Here is a 21109-nt window from a genome sequence, read left to right on the forward strand (position 1 = left end):
ATATCAAACAGCAATCTAAAATAAAGCTTTAAAATGGATTACAATATTACACAGTCATAATATGTACCAGTTTTAAGAAGTCAGTGTAGCTCTAACAAGTTTTATGCTATGCACTCTTAGTTGGAGTAAAGCTGCTGAACAGTGAACATTGTTGCCTGTCTGCTGCCTCAACCTTTTGGTCAGTCTGACATTTTTGCAAGTATTTTACAACAGTGGGGTCAGACCATAGGCGGCACACGAGTGCATACTGCTTACTACCGAAGGTCATTCTCTTTCTGCATGAAAATAAAGGGAATGCTATGAACACACAACTGTGAGATATTTTACATAAAAAAATCTGTCATTGACTAACAAAATTGAGAAATCAAGTACAAAAACTGTGTGAATTACAACAAAATCTTAACAAAGGATAGCCAAAGTCACTTTCAGGAATGAGCTATAGAAAAAAAACAGCTGTATGAATATTATACAGCTTATGCAAAGAAATCAATACTTGTTGTGACTATGCTGTAACTACTGTCAGTTTTCATAAATAATGGGTCCTATTCTGTCTCTTACTTCACATCTCCGTTATGTATCAAACATATGGAGAAAAACTGCTCTTGCACCACTTTTTAAGGGAAGTAGTTAAAATGATTCTGGTTTGTTAGAGGCTTACAAGACTTACAAGTATAATCAATAAATTCTGTGAAAGGATAATTTTCACACTGATGCCAACCTATCTACTTGAAAACAGAGACTTGAACTGGCATGGAGTCAGACAGATTTATATAACTTACTTGATTCTGTATTATTTTACTGTAACCAATGAACTGGATTTAGGCCTCCCTGATGATGGCTGTATTTCTGGATTTGGCAAAGGCCTTTGACAGCAGTGCAGATAAAGCTACCAGAAACCAAACACAAAATAGCATTAATCCCTTTACAATAAACTGGGTGATAAACTGGCTAAGCAGCCATAATTTCTCATTGCAGATAGGTAACCCATTGTGATCCCAAAATGAATTTCTTAGGGTGTAACCTTAGTGGCAGGAGTGTGCAGTTAGAACTTTTCTGATCGAAGACTGCTGGAACAGGGCTCAGTTTTTAGCTTTTTATTGGTTAATCTGTTGGCTCATTTGCTGTTATATTAAAAAAAATATATACTTTATGCATCACCGCTTAGCTAGGGTTAAACTACTCCCGGCACCATAAAGTCTGCTCTTCAAATTTTCCCTTAGAACTAGCCAGTTTTTTAGTTTCAGCACTCAAATCTGTTTCTTTGAGCTCAGCACTTGTTCAGAACTCGTTGTAAGCACTAAATAAGCCACAAATTACTACAGCACTCAACTTTCCTCAGTTGTCTAGAGGAAAACAGTTTTTAGTACTTAATAAATAAGCACATACCCAGGCATGTCTATGGGTCAGCTCCCACTATTTTCTCCTGTCTACCTGATGAATCTGGGCATCTTGGGGCAATGCAGCAATTGCCTCGTATACAGACAACCCTCTCCTCCTACCACCCAATACTACAACCTTTGAGAGATGCACTTATATAGCCAAACTGGAAGCAAAGCTCTCTTCACCCAAGACTGGACTAGACAGTCAAGAGGAGAAGGTAAACAATGGCACCACACCACACTCATCACATAGTCCTTCAAAACCTACACCACCAAAACACACACATAGCAATACAAAACACACACCTACATTTGCGGAGGCTCTCAATAAAAAATCTGCTCAAGCAACAGAGACCTCCAAAGCAGAAATTCAAGCAACCTCTACCCCCCAACACAACCCAAATGACACATAGCCCACAAACTCAATGTGCCACTAAACCACAGCCTATAAGGCATAAGAACATACCCAACACTCTAGTCATAGGTGACGCTATAGTCAGGCACACTGATGTTCCACTCACCAGGCTAAACAAGGAGAAAGTTATTGTCAGCTGGCTGTCAGGTGCCAGGATCCACCACATAGCGCATGCACTCAGGTCACTCCACAAGTACAAATATAACTCTGTCATTGTCCATGTTGGTGTGAATGACCATAGACGTACCTCCCTGGACTACATGAAAAGAGACATGGAGGAGCTCTCCGATCTTGTAGCCCAGGCAGGTATGACCCCAGCCCTGAGTAGCATCCTGCCATCACCCAGCATGATACCACAGTACAAGGACAAAATGACTGACTTCAACAACTGGCTAAGCTTCTGGTGTCATTCTAAGGGAATCCAGTATCTGTCTGCCTGGGATGACATGATCGACAGACCACGATACTTTGCCAGAGATGGCCTGCACATGTAGCCCTTGGGATTCCGTATACTGGTTAAGGCTCTTGCCGCCCCTATAGTGCCTTTTTTAGGCAAGGTTCAAATGACAAATTCACCACCATAACAGGTACAAGCAAGCAAAATATGAGGGTAATGCTACTCAATGCTAGAAATCTAAACCTCAAAATGCATTCACTCGAGGCACTCCTTAAAATGGAGAACCTCAACATCTGTGCAGTTACAGAGACCTGGTTCAAGGCTCCAGAGAGCACTCCTGCATTACCAGGCTATCATTCATACCACACTTTTCGGCCACCTAACCTGGACCAAAACACTAAAGGCGGAGGCATGTCCATATCCACAACTCCAGGCTAGTTGCTCAGCACAATGCATACGAGGTTATCCAAGTGCAACTAACTCTGGGCAAGACCACAATCCAAATTGTAACTTGCTACAGATCACCCACCATGCCCCAGAATTCCCATTCCTCATTTCTTGATACATTGGAAAATATTAGGGTACAACCCAACACCCAAATAATGGGCAATTTCAACTACCGCACCATTAACTGGGAAAACTACTCATGTACAAACTCTTTTGCTCAACATTTTCTGGAATTCATAAATTTCAATGCCTTGGATCAACTTATCCACACCCCCACCAGGGGCAGCAATATCCTAGACCTGGTCATTACCAACATGGGCGACCGGTGTTCCACACCAGAGGTCATTTCCTCATTGGTCAAATCCGACCACAAGCTAATAACCCTAGACATCCACATCCCACCCCCATTAGGAAAACTACTGTAAAAAATGTCTCCAAAGCCAACTTCATGCTTCTTAAAACAGAAATGGCAAACTTCACGACACCCATGCAGATGGACAATAGACGTACGACTGCTGAATCCTACACAAATGCACTTTATAAGCACTTACACGAGAGCATGGATCGTATTATCCCTAACAGAACCAAGATGCTATGCTCAAAAAAAATGGAAGCCAATCTGGTGGTCCTCTGCCATAAACAAACTCTACAACAGAACAAAGAAACTGTTGCAAAAAAAAGAGTAAAATCCCATGATTGGAGGAACTCCCTGGTTAGCTTCAGTAAGAAGCTGAGATCCCTCATAAAATCCTCCAAAGCTAGTTACAAAAACAAAATCGCCACTGATTCTAAAGACAACCGCAAAGCATTCTATAGCTATGTCAAGAGTCTCAATGGCAACACTCAGATCTGCTCTGAGTTACAGCACAATGACACTAAATATGAAGAACCAACTGATATTGCCAACATCCTGGCAGATAGGTTCAGTGCTAACTTTACCCCCCTCTCACCCCCTAAAGGGCCCATCTCTATACCGAAAGAATGCAAAGTTCCTGTAATCACGGCTGCACAGGGAAAAACCACACTCTCCAAAGCCAAGAACACAACATCCATGGGACCTGACAACATTCCAGGCTGCATTCTACATGAACTACAGAATGAACTGGCACCCCACCTAAGCATCGTGTTCAATCATAGCCTCACCTCAGGCTTTGTGGCCACTGAATGGCGCACAGCAACGGTTATTCCACTCCACAAAGGGGAAGCCACCATGGACCCCGGGAACTACCGCCCCATTAGCCTAATGAGCCTGGTCTGCAAGGCCATGGAACGTATCATGGAACTAAGACATTGATAATCTCCAAACTCTGGACCCCACCCAGTTCGGGTTTGTAAAAGGCAGATCATGTCTCCTAAACCTGATAGACTTCTTTGAAGCAGTCACCAAAGCTGTAGACAAGGGTAAGGTGGTTCACCCAGCCTATCTAGATCTCGCCAAGGCTTTTGACACCATCCCCCACTCTGGAATTATAGATAAACTCACTAAACTAGGTATAAATCCCTATGTCGCAAGATGGGTTGCCAACTGGCTCACTAACAGAAACCACACTGTGAAAGTAGCAGACTTCAAATCCGACTTCAGACCAGTGACAAGTGGAGCACCACAGGGTTCAGTCCTGGGTCCTCTCCTGTTTGGTATCTACTTTTCTACATACAGTACAGGCTAACACAGAAGGTCTTTGGCTAACAAAGTTCACAGATGACTGCAAACTAGGAGCCATAATCGAAACGCCTATCAATGTGGACATCCTACAAAAGGGCCTCACTGAGACAGATGCCTGGTGTCAAAGCAATGGCCTCAAGCTTAATACCAAAAAGTGCAGTCACCCCCTTTGGTAAAAAAACTCTGTACCCGTGAGCTACCACATAGGTGGTAATCTACTTAACACTTAAAGTGTGATAAGAGACCTTCAGACAGAGGTGGACAATAGTCTCTCCTTTGATAATCACATTGTCACAGTAGTCAGGAAATCCTTCTACGTGGCACACCTCATCACCAAAGGTTTCTCATCCAGGAAAAAAGAGGTCATTGTTCCCCTCTACTCATCACTCATTAGACCCATTATAGAGTACAACACACAGTTGTGTACCTACCATAAATGTAGATGTTAGAGTGTATTCACTGTTGCAGTCATTACAATTGGGTTATCCTGCTGGCAAGCCACCCGCAGTCGGCCCGAGTTCCAAAGTCTAGGTCCGGCGTCGGTTGCTGTCGCCTCCTCCCTGACGTCAGTGCGCCAGGGGTATAAAAGATGCAGCCGACGCCATTTTCTTCAGTTTTTCTTGCCCCTGATGTCAGGTGACCCTAAAATGGTAGGCTAAATTATGCCAATAAGCATGTATGCACAAAAAACTTTTCCTTCATCTACAAGCAAATACACCACATAGGTTGTATAGAATAGAGAAGTACGGATAAGTCCCAGCAAAGGAAAAGGGGGATGGAGGGAGGGTAACCTGGACTGCAACAGTGAATACACTCAAACATCTACATTTATGGTAGGTACACAACTGTACTATGTTCATCGTGTTTCACTGTTGCAGTCATTACAATTGGGTTGAATCCCAAAGCTAAGGTTGGGAGGCTGATGCTGATGCTAAATACGATTAGGAGAGGCTATCAGGCCCTGCAGAACTGCAGTGGCAAAGCCTGTCCTGGATTTAGAGTAGAGAGGTAAATGATAGTGCTTTGTAAAAGTATGCACTGAGCTCCAAGTTGCAGCCTCTAAGATGTCTTTGGTTGGTACTCCTCTGAGGAAGGCTGCTGAAGTGGCTGCTGCTCTGGTTGAATGTGGCCTAATGCCCTTAGGCACTGATTTGCCATGCTATCCACTTTGAAACAGTCTGCTTTGAGATAGGCTTTCTTTGTGATCCTGCAGCATATGCCACTAGAAGTTGTTCAGTCTTTCTGGAAGCTTTGGTTCTGTCCAAGTAGAAGCATAACTGCCTGTGAATGTCCAAAGAATGCAGAAGTCTCTCACCCTTATTCTGTGGGTTTGGATAAAAGGTAGGCAAATGAATTGTTTAGTTAAGGGCCACTCTGGACACTACCTTAGGCATAAATGTAGGGTTTGTCCTCAGAGATACCCTGTCTGGATGGAAAATGATAAAAGGTTCCACAGCCATGAGTGCCTGTAACTCTGAGACTCGTCTAGCGGAGGTTATTGCTAGGAGCAGAGCTGTTTTCCAGGATAAGAATTTTATATCAGCTGCAGAGGCTGGCTCAAACGGAGGCAGTGTGACTTTTTCCAAGACATAGTTGAGGTCCCATGCAGGTATTGGTGCTCTCCTTGGAGGTCTTATGTTTTTGGCCCCTCTGAGGTACTGCCTTAGTAATGGATGAGAAAAAATATTTGGCTCTGTATTGTGATGAGCTGAAATTGCAGAGGCATGAATTTTAATTGATGAAAAGGAAAGGCCTTTATCCAGCATCTCAGTTAAGTATTGCAAAATCTGAGGTATATTTCGAACAATCGTGTCAATACCTTGTGCCTGGTTCCAAGCACAGAATCTCTTCCATTTTTCTGCATAAGATTTTCTGGTGCTAGGCCTCCTGGCCTCCAAAATAACATCCATCTCTGCTTTAGAGAGAGGTTTGTCGTGAATGGCTACATTATCCACCATGCTTCCAGGTTTAAGGTCCTGAGTTGGCTGTGCAGTATCTGACCGTCTTGTTGGGTCAATAAGTGAAGAATTTGAGGTAATGTCCAAGCTGGGCATTGAGACAAGCTCTTTAGGATTGGGTACCAGTACTGGCGGGGCCCGTCTGGGGCAATCAGTATAATTTTTGGCTTCTCTTGTCTGACCTTGAGGAGTACCTTGGGGAGGAGAGGCAGAGGAGGAAAGGCATATACTGTTAGGTTTTTCCAGCTGAAAGATAGAGCATCCACTTTCCATGCTTGCTTGTGATAAGTCCTTGTGCAGTAAAGTTGGCAGTTGTGAGGGGAGGCAAATAGGTTTATGTCCGGGCATCTCCAGTTCCTTGTTATCATGCTGAAGACTTGTGGATCCAATTTCCACTCGTGAGGATCCATCAGGTTTCTGCTTAGTTTGTCTGCAAGAGTATTTGTCCTTCCTGGCAGGAATTGTGCTTGCAGATGTACTTGATAAGTCAATGCTGTGTCCCACAAGTTCATGGCTAGTCTGCAGAGGGAGTAGGAATGTGTGCCTCCCTCTATGTTTATGTACCACATGACTGTAGTATTGTCCGTCTTTATCAGTAGCTGTCCTGGATGAAGTAGATCCTTGAAGACTGTCAGGGCATTCTGAACAACTAGCATCTCTTTTTGATTGATATGTAGATGCATTTGACTTGCAGACCATGTGCCCTGAATACATCTTCCTGCCATATGGGCCCCTTAGGCATAATCTGATGTATCTGTTGTCAATGTCTGTCTGGCTGTGGGTAAGGTGAATGGGTGTCCTATGTTGTGGTGACAGGCATTTGCCCACCATCAAAACTCCTGTTGCAGGCAAGGAATGAGGGAAATTATTGTTTCCAGGCTGTGGCAATGTTGAGTCCAAACACTTTTTAGATACCATTGAAGTTTCCTCATATGCAGTCTTGCATATGGAATTAGCATGCCATGAAGCCCAAAGCCTGCAGAATTTTTCTTGCAGGTAACTGGGTCTTTGTTGCCAACATTTTGAAATAAGTAGTCAGTTGTCTGTGTTTGTCTGGCGTGAGATAAGCCATCTGGGCAGTTGTATTTAAGCTTGCACCCAGGAATATTATCTCTTGAGAGGGTACGAGTTTTGATTTCTTTTCGTTTACAGTGTACCCTCGGCCTGTTAGTAATCTTTTTTACAAATGCCAGATGCTGTAGTAGAATGTCCTTGTTCTCTGCTTGAATAAGGCAGTCGTCCAAGGATATATTTGTATTCCTCTGTCTGCAAAATGCAATTACTGGTGCCAGGCATTTTGTTAAGACCCTGGGCGCAGTAGATAAGCCAAAGGGCAGTGCAGATAATTGGTAGTGCATTGAGCCAGCTATAAATCTGAAGTATCTTATGCATGATTGTCTGATTGGGACATGCAGGTATGCCTCTTTTAGGTCTAAAGTCACAAGCCAGGCCTTCTTGCCCAGCATGGGCAGAAGCTGCTGTAGAGTTCGCATTTTTAATTTTGGAATATCCAGGAATGTGTTTAGGATAGACAGGTCCAGTACTGGTCTCCAGGCTTTGTCTTTTCTGGGCACCAAGAATAGCCTTGAGTAAAATCCTAGTCCCTGCTCTTGCTGTGGTACTTGCTGAATGGCTCTCATGTCCATGAGGGATGAAACTTGTTTTTGTGCCTCTGCCATTGATTGTGTGACAGGTCTAGCATACCGTTTAGCCTTGGCAGGGTGTGAAAGTGAAAAGTACAGTTGTGTACCTACCATAAATGTAGATGTTAGAGTGTATTCACTGTTGCAGTCATTACACTTGGGGTTATCCTGCTGGCAGGCTACCCGCAGTCAGCCTGAATTCCAAAGTCCTGGTCCGGCGTTGGTTGCCGTCACCTTCTCCCTGACGTCAGTGCACCAGGGGTATAAAAGATGCAGCCGACGCCATTTTCTTCAGTTTTTCTTGCCCCAGATGTCAGGTGCCCCCAAAAGGGTAGGCTAAAAAATTCTGATCATAAAAAAGCATGCACATAAACTTCATCTACAAGCAAATACACCACATAGGTAGTATAGAATAGAGAAGTACAGATAAGTCCTAGCAGTGAAAGGGGGATGGTGGGAGGGTAACCTGGACTGCAACAGTGAATACACTTGAACATCTACATTTATGGTAGGTACACAACTGTACTATGTTCATCGTGTTTCACTGTTGCAGTCATTACACTAGGGTTGAATCCCAAAGCTGAGGTTGGATGGCTGGTCCTAAATAGAATTAGGAGTGGCTATGAGGCCCTGCAGAACTGCAGTGGCAAAGCCTGCTCTGGATTTAGGGTAAAGAGGTAGGTGGTAGTGCTTTGTGAAAGTGTGCACTGAAGTCCAGGTCGCAGCCTCCAAAATGTCCTTGGTTGGTACTCCTCTGAGGAAGGCTGCTGAAGTGGCTGCTGCTCTGGTAGAATGTGGCCTAATGCCCTTAGGCACTGATTTGCCATGTTGTGAATACCAGAAATGAATGCAGTGGCCTATCCATTTTGAAATAGTCTGTTTTGAAATAGCTTTCCCTTGCGATCCTGCAGCATATGCCACTTAGAATTGCTCAGTCTTTCTGAAAGCTTTAGTCTTGTCCAAGTAAAAGCGTAGCTGTCTGTGTATGTCCAAAGAATGCAGAAGTCTCTCCCCCTTATTCTGTGGATTTGGATAAAAGGTAGGCAAATGTATGGTTTGGTTAAGGGCCACACTGGACACTACCTTAGGCATAAATGTTGGGTTTGTCCTTCGAGAAACCCTGTCCGGATGGAAAATAATAAAAGGTTCCACAGCCATTAGTGCTTGTAATTCTGAGACTCTTCTTGCTGAAGTTATTGCTAGGAGAAGAGCTGTTTTCCATGATAAGTATTTTATCTCAGCTGTATTGGCTGGCTCAAAAGGAGGCAGTGTGAGTTTTTCCAAGACAAAATTGAGGTCCCATGCAGGTATTGGAGCTCTCCTTGGAGGCCTTATGGTTTTGGCCCCTCTGAGATAATGCCTTAGCAGTGGATGAGAGAAAATAGGTGGGTCTGTATTGTAATGAGCTGAAATGGCAGAGGCATGGATCTTAATTGATGAGAAGGATAGGCCTTTGTCCAGCATCTCAGTTAGGTATTGTGAAATCTGAGGAATATTTGGAGCAAGCATGTCAATTCCTTGTGCCTGGTTCCAAGCACAGAATTTCTTCCATTTTTGTGCATAAGATTTTCTGGTGCTGGGCCTTCCTGGCCTCCAAAATAACATCCATAACTGCTTTAGAGAGAGGTGTGTTCTGAATGGTTACATTATCCACCATGCAGCCAGACTTAAGGTTCTGAGTTGGCTGTGTAGGATCTGATTGTTTTGTTGGGTCAGCAAATGAGGAATTTGAGTTAATGTCCAGGCTGGGCCTTGAGACAAGCTCTTTAGGATTGGGTACCAGTGCTGGCATGGCCAGTCTGGGGCAATCAGGATCATTTTTGGCTTTTCTTGTCTGACCTTTAGGAGTACCTTGGGGAGGAGAGGCAGAGGAGGGAAGGCATATACTGAGAGGGCTTTCCAGCTGAATGAAAGGGCGTCCACTTTCCATGCTTGTTCGTGATAAGTCCGAGTGCAGAATCTTTGTAGCTGGCAGTTGTGAGGGGAGGCAAATAGATCTATGTCTGGGCATCCCCATTTCCCTGTTATCATTCTGAAGATCTGTGGATCTAGTTTCCACTTGTGAGGATCCATGAGGTTTCTGCTTAGTTCGTCTGCCAAGGTATTTGTCCTTTCTGGCAGGAATTGGGCTTGCAGGTATACTTGATAAGTCAATGCTGTGTTCCACAAAGTCATGGCTTGTCTGCAGAGGGGGTAGGAATGTGTGCCTCCTTGCTTGTTTATGTACCACATGACTGTAGTATTGTCCGTCTCTATCAGCAGTTGTCCTGGATGAAGTAGGTCCTTGAAGGCTGTCAGTGCATTCTGTACAGCTAGCATCTCTTTTTGATTGATATGAAGATGCATCTGGCTTATGGGCCATGTGCCCTGAATACATTTTCCTGCCATGTGTGCCCCCCAGGCATAATCTGATGCATCTGTTGTTAACGTCTGCCTGGCTGTGGGTAAAGCGAATGGCTGTCCCTTGTTGTGGTGACAGGCCTGTGCCCACCATCGAAACTCCTGTTGCAGGCAGGGAATTAGAGTAATTAATGTTTCCAGGCTGTGGCAATGTTGAGTCCAAACACTTTTTAGATACCATTGTAGTTTCCTCATATGAGTCTTGCATATGGAATTAGTAGAATGCAGGATGTCATGTAGCCCAGAGGCTGCAGAATTTTTCTTGCAGATAACTGGGTCTTTGTTGCCATGTTTTCGAAGTAAGAAGTCAGTTGCCTTTGTCTGGCTTGAGATAAGCCATCTGGGCTATTGTATTTAAGCTTGCACCCAGGAATATTATCTCTTGAGAGGTACTAGTTTTGATTTCTTTCCGTTTACTGTGTACCCTAGGCAAATTAGCAATCTTTTTACAAACGCCAGATGCTTTAGTAGAATGTCTTTGGTCTCTGCTTGAATAAGGCAGTTGTCCAAGTAGGGAAATATTTGAATTCCTCTGTCTGCAAAATGCAATTACTGGTGCCAGGCATGACCCTGGGCGCAGTAGATAAGCCAAAGGGCAGTGCAGAGAATTGGTAGTGCATTGAGCCAGCTATGAATCTGAGGTATCTTCTGCAAGATTGTCTGATTGGGACATGCAGGTATGCCTCTTTGAGGTCCAACGTTACAAGCCAAGCCTTCTTGCCCAGCATGGGCAGAAGGTGCTGCAGAGTCAACATTTTGAATTTTGGAACGTCCAGAAAAGTGTTTAGCATAGACAGGTCCAGAATTGGTCTCCAGGCTTTGTCCTTTCTTGGTACTAAGAAAAGTCTCGAGTAAAATCCTTCTCCCTGCTCTTGTTGTGGCACTGGCCGAATAGCCCTCATGTCCATGAGAGATGAAACTTCTTTTTGTGCCTCTGCCCATTGATTGTGTTGCAGATCTGGCATACCTTTTGCCTTTGGAAGGCTGTGAAAGTGGAACCTGTAGCCCTGAGAGTCTATAAGACCCATTTGTCCTGGGTGATCCTGTGCCAGTTTTCTGAAAAAAGTGCTAGTTTTCCCCCTACGGGAGCTGCCAAAAGATAAGTGCTTGGCATTGGCAGAAGAACGTCATTGGGACTGTTTCCTATAAGGCTGTGACTTGTCTTCTCCGCTTTTGGAGGTAGAAGCACCCCATTGTCTGGGCCTGTATGAGCCCTGGGGCTGTTGCCTGCCTCTAGGGCGTCTGAATCTGCCTCTTTGTGGTCTGTCTGCCACTGGAAAGGACCAGTTCTTAGAAGGCCAGTTCCTGCTAAATCTGGGTGGCTGTACCTGTAAGAAATCCTTTACTGTCTGCATAGATTTAGCTTTATCCTCCATTTTCTTCAACACCTCTTCTGCCTTAACACCAAACAAAGTATCATTTTGTAATGGAGCATCCAATAATTTTGCTTTAACATGATCAGGCAGATTCTGTTCCTTAAAACAAGCATGCCTTCTAATAACAGAACCTGTAACTGCGGCCCTGCACGAGGCCTCCAGTGAATCATAACCACATTGCAAAGTATGTTTTCCCACTTGTTCAGCTGCATGTAATAAATCCTGCAATTCTTTGTTCTCGGAACATTCAGAATTTGTCAACATTTTTTGTTTTAACAAAGACATTAAGTATTGCTGATATTTGAGAATATGGAACTGACAATTTAAAGCCCTTACAGCCAAGGTAGCAGAAATGTAGACTCCCCCCCCACCCATCTGTCCAGAGCCCTAGAATCTCTATCTGAGGGGACAGGGTTTTTAGCAGAAGCAGCCTTGACCCCTTTGGGACCCTGTGAGATAATGTCTGGGTCAGCAGCAGGGTTTTTATATAGAAATTTATGGGAATCTGGAACCCTGTAGTATCTGTCCAGCTTAACAGGTGCAGGAGGTAAAGAGTCTGGAGACAGGCTGGACTTTGAAAATACATCATCTACTATGTCTAGAATAGGAGGAATTGCAAGACGTCTGTGCTGAGGCAGTAGCAGGAAGTCTCTTAGCCTTTTCTTAGAATCTGAATAATCCTGGCTCTCCCAGTGGAAATGCTCCCTCATGGTATGCAGGGTTTCCCCAAATGAGTAATCCTCAGGAGGAGAAGCTGACTGAATAGAATCTTCAGCATCCGACTCCTCATAGGGAGGAATGGAATATCCCTGTTCTGAAGAGGAATCAGAGGAAATGGAAACCTGATCAGCGCAATCATATTCAGTATCTTGCCTAGGCCTCTTTTCAAGAGGGGGATGGAAACCCCTGATCAAAGTAATTAGGTCTTCGGCCATTTTGAGCATCTGTTTCTTAGGCATAGAAGTCTGTCCTGGAAAATGCTGTACTTGTTTCCTTGTCTTTAAAACTGCTTTAGACTTTGCATTGGATGCTGAAGTAGGCTTTATATAAAGATGTGTAGGTCTGAAAACACCCTCAGAAGCTGATGCCTGCTCAGCGGCTCCGGACCCATTTGAAGGATTGATTTCCGAAGGGCCAATACCTTGAGTATCCAGAGGCCTAGTTGTCTCCACGTGGGAGTCAGAGGCAGCCTGTGGCTCTGAGGTAGTGGGAGTCAGGGGCTGCGAAAGTGCTTCACTGAGCACCGGCGACTGGCCTAGAAGAGGCTTCGTCGTCGGTTTTGGACCTCGGATGCTTGTCCTTTTCTTTATCCTCGCGCTTTTTATGAATTCCGATCGTCGGTTATTCTGACGGCATTATATAGTTAAACCTTCGGCCAAAGTAATGAAAAGCAAAATCGTACCGATGCTTTATAGTGCGTTGGTTAAATCTAGCACAAAACCGAAAACTAGCAACATTGTGATCAGGGCCTAGGCAAGGAATACAGTAAGAATGAAAATCCTTATGAGGTATTTGCTTCCCATAGGAAATACAATTGTTAACTTTTTCTGACATCGGTCTGGAGCAAGAAAAAAGTTTCCCCAATGGGGTACTTAGCTTTATTGAAGACTTTGGATCTGTAATTCAATTACGAAAATCTAAGGAGTCGGCCGACCGGCACTTGCGAACTGCTTTTGCTTTGGGCATCGCGCGGCAAGAAAAACTGGAGAAAATGGCGATGGCTGCATCTTGTATACCCCTGGTGCACTGACGTCAGGGAGGAGGCGACAGCAACTGATGCCGGACCAGGACTTTGGAATTCAGGCCGACTGCGGGTAGTCTGCCAGCAGGATAACCCCAAGTGTAATGACTGCAACAGTGAAACACGATGAACATCCTGTAGCCTTGTGATACGATATTTAAGACCCATTTGTCCTGGGTGATCATGTGCCAATTTTATGAAAAAAGTGCTAGTTTTCCCCCCAAAGGAGCTGCCAGAAGATAAGTGCTTGGTGCTGGCAGGGGAAAGTCATTGAGACTGTTTCCTGTATGGCTGTGATTTTTCCTCTCCGCTTTTGAAGGTAGAAGCACCCCATTGCTTAGGCCTGTATGAGCCTTGGGGCTGTGATCTGCCTCTGGGGCATCTGTATCTACCTCTTTGTGGCCTGTCTGACACTGGAAAGGACCAATTCTTTGTAGGCCAGTTCCTGCTAAATCTGGGAGGCTGTACCTGCAAGAAATCCTTGACTGTTTGCATAGATTTAGCTTTGTCTTCCATTTTCTTTAACACCAAACAATGTATCATGCTGTAATTGAGCATCTAATAATTTTGCTTTAATATGATCAGGCAGACTCTGTTCTTTTAACCAAGCATGCCTCCTAATGACAGAACCTGTAACAGTGGCCCTACAGGAGGCCTCTAGAGAATCGAAACCACATTGCAAAGTATGCTTTCCCACTTGTTCAGCTGCATGCAATAAATCCTGCATTTCTTTGTTTTCTGCACATTCTGAATTTGTCAACATTTTCTGTTTAAGCAGTGACATAAGATATTGCTCATATTTAAGCATATGAAACTGGCAATTTAAAGCTCTTACAGCCAAAGTAGCAGAAGTATAAATCTTTTTCCCCCATCTGTCCAGGGCTCTAGAATCCCTATCTGAGGGGATAGGGTTTTTTGCAGTGGAAGCCTTGACCCCTCTGGGACCCTGGGAGATAGTTTCTTTGTCAGCAGCAGCAGGGTATGTGAATCAGGAACCCTGTAGTATCTGTCTGGCTTAACAAGAGCTGGTGGTAAAGAGTCAGGAGACAGACTGGACTTTGAAAATACATCATCTACAATGTCTAAAACAGGAGGAATAGCAAGGGACCTGTGCTGAGGTAATAAAAGGAAGTCTCTGAGCCTTTTCTTGGATTCTGAGTAATCTTGGCTCTCCCAGTGGAAATGCTCCTTCATAGTATGCAGGGTCTCCCCCAAAAGAATAATCCTCAGGAGGAGAGGCTGAAGGGATAGATTCTTCAGCATTAGAATCCTCATAGGGAGGGAAAGAATATTCCGGTTCAGAAGAGGAATCGGAGGAAATGGAAACCTTATCTGAAGATTCATATTCTATCTCTTGCCTAGGTCTCTTATCAGGAGGGGGATGGGAACCCATGATCAAAGTAATTAGGTCTTCGGCCATTTTAAGCATCTGTTTTTTAGGCATGGTGGCCTGTCCAGGAGAATGCTGTACTTGTTTCTTTGTCTTTAGAGCTGCTTTAGTCTTTGCCTTTGAAGCTGAAATTGATTTCACATATAACTGTGTAGGCCTGAAAACACCCTCAGAAGACTATGCCTGCTCAGTGGCTCCGGACCCATCTGAGGGAATAGTTTCCGAGTGTCCAATACCTTGAGTTTCCAGTGGCCTAGTCAGCTCCACGTGGGAGTCGGATGCGGGCATCAGGGGCTGCGAAAGCGCCTCACTGAGAACCGGCGGAAGCCTTGTCGGTTTTGGACCTCGGATGCCTGTCCTTTTCTTTTTCTTTGCATTTTTTATAAAGTCCAGTAGTCGGCTGTTCTGACGGCATTATATAATTGAATCTTCTGCCAAAGTAATGAAATGCAAAATTGTACCGACGCTTAATAGTGCGTTGGTTAAATGCAGCACAAAACCGACGACTAGCAACGTCGTGGTCAGGGCCTAGGCAAGGAATACAGTAAGAATGAAAATCCTTATGAGGTATGAGCTTTAATGAAGACTTCGGATCTGAAATTCGAATTTGAAAATCTCAGGAGTCGGCCGACCGGCACTTGTGGACTGCTTTTGCTTTGGGCACCGCGCGGCAAGAAAGACTGAAGAAAATGGCGCTGGCTGCATCTTTTATGCCCCTGGTGCACTGACGTCAGGGAGGAGGCGACAGCAACCGACGCCGGACCTAGACTTTGGAACTTGGGCCGACTGTGGGTAGACTGCCAGCAGGATAACCCAATTGTAATGACTGCAATAGTGAAACACGATGAACATTGCCCCTTTTGGTATGCTCCTCACAAGACATCTACAACAACTGGAAAGGCCGCAGAAATACCTCACAAAGAGGATTACCGGCCTCAAACAGATGCCCTATGCAGACCGCTCAAAAAACTCCAGCTTCACTCTGTCGCATATCGCCTACTCAGAGGCGATCTCTGCCTAACATACAAAGCTCTGTCAAACCCAAAGCTGTTGGACATGCTCCACTCCGAGCTACATGCACTAGGGACCTAAACCTTGTCACCACAATAAACAGAACATGCTGGAGGGATCGATTCCTGTCCCAGAGACTTCCCATACTCTGGAACAACCAAATATATCAAATCTATAGCAAACAAAGCTCCTCCTCAGCACTCTTCAAGAAAAGTCTTGAAGACTGGATTGGAAATAGGAAATTCACTCTGGGGATCATCTCTGTGGCTCTGCTCGACAATGGCACAGGAAAATAATTTTCTTGGGTGGCGAAAGTCAGGGTACCTTTTTGGCTAGGCTTATATAGGCCCTAGGGCCAATAGCCTAGTACCTATCTATGAACCTGTGACTGACAGTGTGTCCTTATATATTGAACTTGTTTATGTTAAGTATGCTGGTATCTAATCCAAAAGACTGCAGTAATTCACAGATGACATTAAAGTAGCACGCCAGTGACAACTACACACGATAATAAACTATAATGTGAAATACACAAGTTTGCATTGTGGGCATTTAACTCTGGAATGCTAGCCAAAAAAGTGTAGTGCTCTTAATTCTGGATGCGTAAACAGGAAATATCCATATGGACTGGGTAGAAAAAAACTCTAGTCAACTGAACTTTATAAAAACTTGAGAATATTAGTATCCATGGATTTATTTTTTACAGTCTGTGCTGATGATACATATAAGAAACCAAGTTAAGGCTAGTAAGAAAAAGAGTTTCATCATAAAATAAATGCACTAGTTGCACTATTCATTGCTTTAACTTGGCTATTACTGAATATTGCGCTATTTTCTGCTTGTATTTCATACAGGATATAAAAAATGTAAGAAAGAATCAGATCATCTTTAACAGAAAAAGTGGTCCAGATGAAGGTGTTAGCATACCCAAAAAGACTAGAATCACAGAATGTGTATTCACTTTATTACAGATAAAAGAAACAAGATTTAATACAAGCTTACAGGTTCACACAAAGTGATTCTGGAGCATGTAATTTCAAACTTAATATTTTATCACATGATGTCAATGCATGGGATAAAGATTTACTTTTACAAATAGATGTAGTTACTCATTATAGTTTAAAAAATAAATTGTGCCATATGAGGACAGCTACAATATGTAATAAATTCCCAAAAGTAGCAACACAGACCCCAGCCTTGGCAATAAACTTGATTTTTATGAAGGTAAATTCAGATTTCAACCTTTACAAGCTGACATACTCCTTGAAAGCACTCGTTTGGGCTGTGAGTTTGAAACTCCATACTACACCTTTCGCCAATGATTAAACATTAGAAAAGACAGAACCTGACTTGCACTAGTAAATATTTCTAAGGATTCTGAATCCGATAGCAAATTTTCCTTTTTGCGAGTACCTCCACAGCAGAGCAATGATTGTTCTAATGAGGTCTTCTTTAGTAAAATGGTACACATACATAAATACTGTTCAATGTGATATCCAGGTGAGTGACCTCAAAATGTAGGTTCCACTGGAAAAAAAAACAAAAAAACCCAGAAAAAAACGAAAAAAAGAGAGAAAAAAATGTAGGCCCCATCATCAAAACGCAGATGCTACTTCTCAGCAGTCTGTACAGGTACATGCACCAATGTTCATGCTGCTTGCCACTAAAATAGCCCCTGAATATAGACACAATTTTATAAGTAACACCTCATCTGACAGCAAATGGTTTTCAATGTGATAGTGAAGTGGTAAAATAAAATATGCTCCTAGTAAAAAGGGACTGCTAAGTGCCTTAGCAAAAGGTACAACAGACATTTTGTTTACAGGTTATGACACCTGTGTCAAGGTAGACTTATTAATTTGCTCTTTCTTTTAAAAGAATGACTAAATAATCATATAAGCTTAAATAAAAAGTTGTACTCATATGCTTGCATCTATAATCACAGAAAATTCTCACCATTTCCAGGAAAAAAAATGACCATTATCTTCTCAAAAAGACTACAGACTTGCAGCAGACATGTTAACATTTTCTGTTTGTTTTAACAAAATCTAGTTTACCAGACAACACATTCAAACACAAAGAATTTCCCAAGCCATCAATTTGCAGGAAAAGTATTTTTAAACTGGGTTTTCATTCAGCATTAAGCTGTTTATGCTGTAAAGAGTTCTTCACTGAAAGAATTTCACAGCAGATCAATTCAGCTCAGGGTGCGACAGAATGTTTGTTATTCTGTTCAATATGTAAATCAATACATTGCATAGCACATACAGTGAAATAAAACATTTTAATCGCACACTGCCAATGATGTGCAAGAATTTTTCTATGAAGTCTTTCAGGAAATAGGTCTATTACCAAATCTTATCAAAGATCAGTAATTTTCATGATCAGCTTTCTTCTTCTTCTTAGCCCGAAAACATGACTCATTAAAGACATTAATGAATATTTCATTGCACTCAAAGCTGCAAATTTATACCCTGAATTAATGCATTGTAAGCTATTGCTACACATTTCCTTTCAAGTTAATTCTTTACAAATACTTACATTTCTCAAATGTTTTATAGCAGCATAAAAAGTTCTGAAGGCAGTACATTACACTAATGAATCTACTGCAGCCCCTGAGGCTGAGCCTAAACTGAGAATTATTTGAAACACTTACACTGGAACACCTACACCTGATAGATGTACCTATATAAAACAAGATTTTTTTTTTTTTTTACCAAATAATACACTGGTTTAATATTTCTGGTGTCTTAAAATATACCACCCTTGTTCGTGCACAGTTCATTTCAAATGCTAAACAGAAACAAAATTAGCAAACTAAATGAACTTATTTCAACTTTAGTTGAACATACAGATACTGCACCACTAATATAATAAGCTAATAAAATCTGCTACATAATTTTCAGTTTTATGCAGTATTTTGCCAGATTTTTACAACACTGCAGAGCTGGGGAGCATAGATTAGCTGTCTGTTCATCTGCATTTCCCTTACAGAAAGGGCATTAACTGAATTTACAACATTCTAGTAAGACAAGACATCGTAGAGTTTTAGCCTAATTGTGAATGATGACTTTTGTACCTGTTAACTTTTCTGCTCTGTGAAGTGACAGATGCAGCGGCTACGTACGCCCTGTTTACTACAGTGTGATTTTTATGCATGGAAGTGTTATTTTTGGAAACTGTTTTATTTAGAATATCTGGGGGTACTCCAGGTTCCTGGGTTTTGAAGTAGGCAATGTAGAATACTGGCAAAATAATCCCAATTAGAAGCATGACCACAACTGCATTCCACCACTGGATGCCCCAGTCAGCACCATGGTGAATGTCTTTGTTTGATGCTGGACTAGGAGAAGATCCATCAGCGGCACTGGAGCCAATGACCTCATTCAGCCTGTTGTCACATGGCTGGTCCAGGGTCACTATTAAGTTCTCAATGGTCTGTTCAATGCCCTTGAAATAATCTGTATAGTGAGTTTCCCGCCTGCTACTGGTTGAAGATCCCTCACATTCTGACACTCCGAGCATTGTACTAGTTTTACGGGAAGCATGCTGTGGCTTCTTTAATTCCTTGTTTGCCTCTGTTAAAAGTCCATGCTTTTTCACTGGAATTTTGATGACTTTTAAAGCATAAATGTCCTGCTCTTTGATGAGGTTGTTTACTCTCTTGATGTCAGCCACCTACGAATTCAGAAAGTTAGACATTAACAAAACACAAAATAAAAATAAAACAGAAGAAAATAGTACTAAATACTTGACCTTAAAGTGCTGTACTTGACCAGATACCTACTACAAATACAACACAACTGATAAGCACAAGATCTACTTAAAATTCTCCTTTTAACGCTGGCAGTTAAGACTGTAGAATGCTGTATTCCAAAAACACAAACATGTTAGGGACTACCAAGTACAAATATTAGACTTTGGTAATAGCAAACAAAACTTCACAGAAGGAAAGTTTATTCAACTGTAATGACCTGTGATACTTGTTGGTACAGAAAATTATGCAGTACACACACACACACACACACATTACATATATAATGGACATATATATATATATATATATATAAATCTAAAACAAGTCTTGTATGCCTTATCGATCGCCTCTACACATTTGTCGTATGGTATGAATAATAATGTTAGAGATATGGCAATATTACTCTTGAGAAAATTCATGGAGCTCAAGCAGCCAATAAAATAATGAACAGGAAACAGATCAGAAATCATTCCAGTGACATCAGTGTTAAGTAAGGAATAAAACTATTTCTTCCATGGAAACGCATCCCATACAGCACAAAGGCAAAACTACTGACTAGCCACGATCAGTACATACTGTAAGCAATAAATGAAACTCAGGCATGCCACCTATCAGCACCATGGGACACAAGTGTATCAAAGTATGCCCTATTCAGAAAATGAGAATAAAAGGTTGGGGTAAGAAGGGAGGAAGGAATTGTACTCTGTAGTAAAGACAGCCTGTATAAGATGAGATTCCAACCAGAAAAGAGCAAACTGTGGAACTTTGGCTTATGTGTGAAGCAAGCAGTGGAAACTGCCATTTACATGTGGTTGCTTGCAAATTCTGGCTCAGAATGAGAATCCAGACAAGAAAAAAGAAGTTATGTCTTACCATAATGCTCCATCTGTATTGTTGATCCTTGTTCAGTCATTACGCATGGGTATCGGTTCCGACCTCGGAACCGAGCCGGCCATTTTCCAAGCTCGCGTCAGCTTCAAACTCTCGAGTTAAACTCTTACCCAATATCCCGCTCTCCATGTTACCTCAGATTGAGTTTGCAAGTCAAAGAAGGTAGAGGCTACCTCTGGTCAAATAACCTAAGAGAACCGGATGGCGAGATCCACTAGAAACCACAGGAGGGGGAAGGAGGGAGGGTCGTAATGACTGAACGAGAATCAACAATACAGATGGAACGTTATGGTAAGACATAACTTCTTTATCTGATATGGTTAATCCTCATTCATTCCTTACGCATGGGACAGAGTCCCCAGCTACCTCTATTCCTGGGAGGCTCTCATAGGAGGACATTCCTGAGCACCATAGAACTGAATGATGCTCTTCCCCTGGAGGCCAAATCCAATTTGTAATGATTGATGAAGGTATGAGGCATAGCCATAGGTTAAACAGCTGCACAAATGTTATGTAAAGAAGCTCTGGCATGGAAGGCAGCAGAAGTTGCCACCGACCTTGTTGAATGAGCTTTCATGGTAGTAGGCAACGAGATATTGTGTTGTATATAAATGAAGGTCACACAGTCCTTCAACCATCTA

At 42.7% G+C, this 21109-nt stretch overlaps 1 protein-coding gene across 1 annotated transcript in view; it reads right to left on the reverse strand.

Annotated features, from left to right (window-relative positions):
* Positions 1 to 16767: 16767 nt before the first annotated feature.
* Positions 16768 to 21109, reverse strand: part of LYSMD4 (LysM domain containing 4) — a 130779-nt gene continuing 126437 nt past the window's right edge. Inside the window, exon 3 of the mRNA XM_044078401.1 lies at positions 16768 to 19498. Coding sequence (XP_043934336.1) covers positions 18869 to 19498 — 630 coding nt within the window. The 3' untranslated portion in view covers positions 16768 to 18868. The remainder of the gene's footprint in view (positions 19499 to 21109) is intronic.

The sequence above is a fragment of the Protopterus annectens genome, chromosome 7.part0 (assembly GCF_019279795.1).
Source record: "Protopterus annectens isolate FY-2018-M chromosome 7.part0, PAN1.0, whole genome shotgun sequence".
In the NCBI taxonomy this organism is placed as follows: Eukaryota; Metazoa; Chordata; order Ceratodontiformes; family Protopteridae; genus Protopterus; species Protopterus annectens.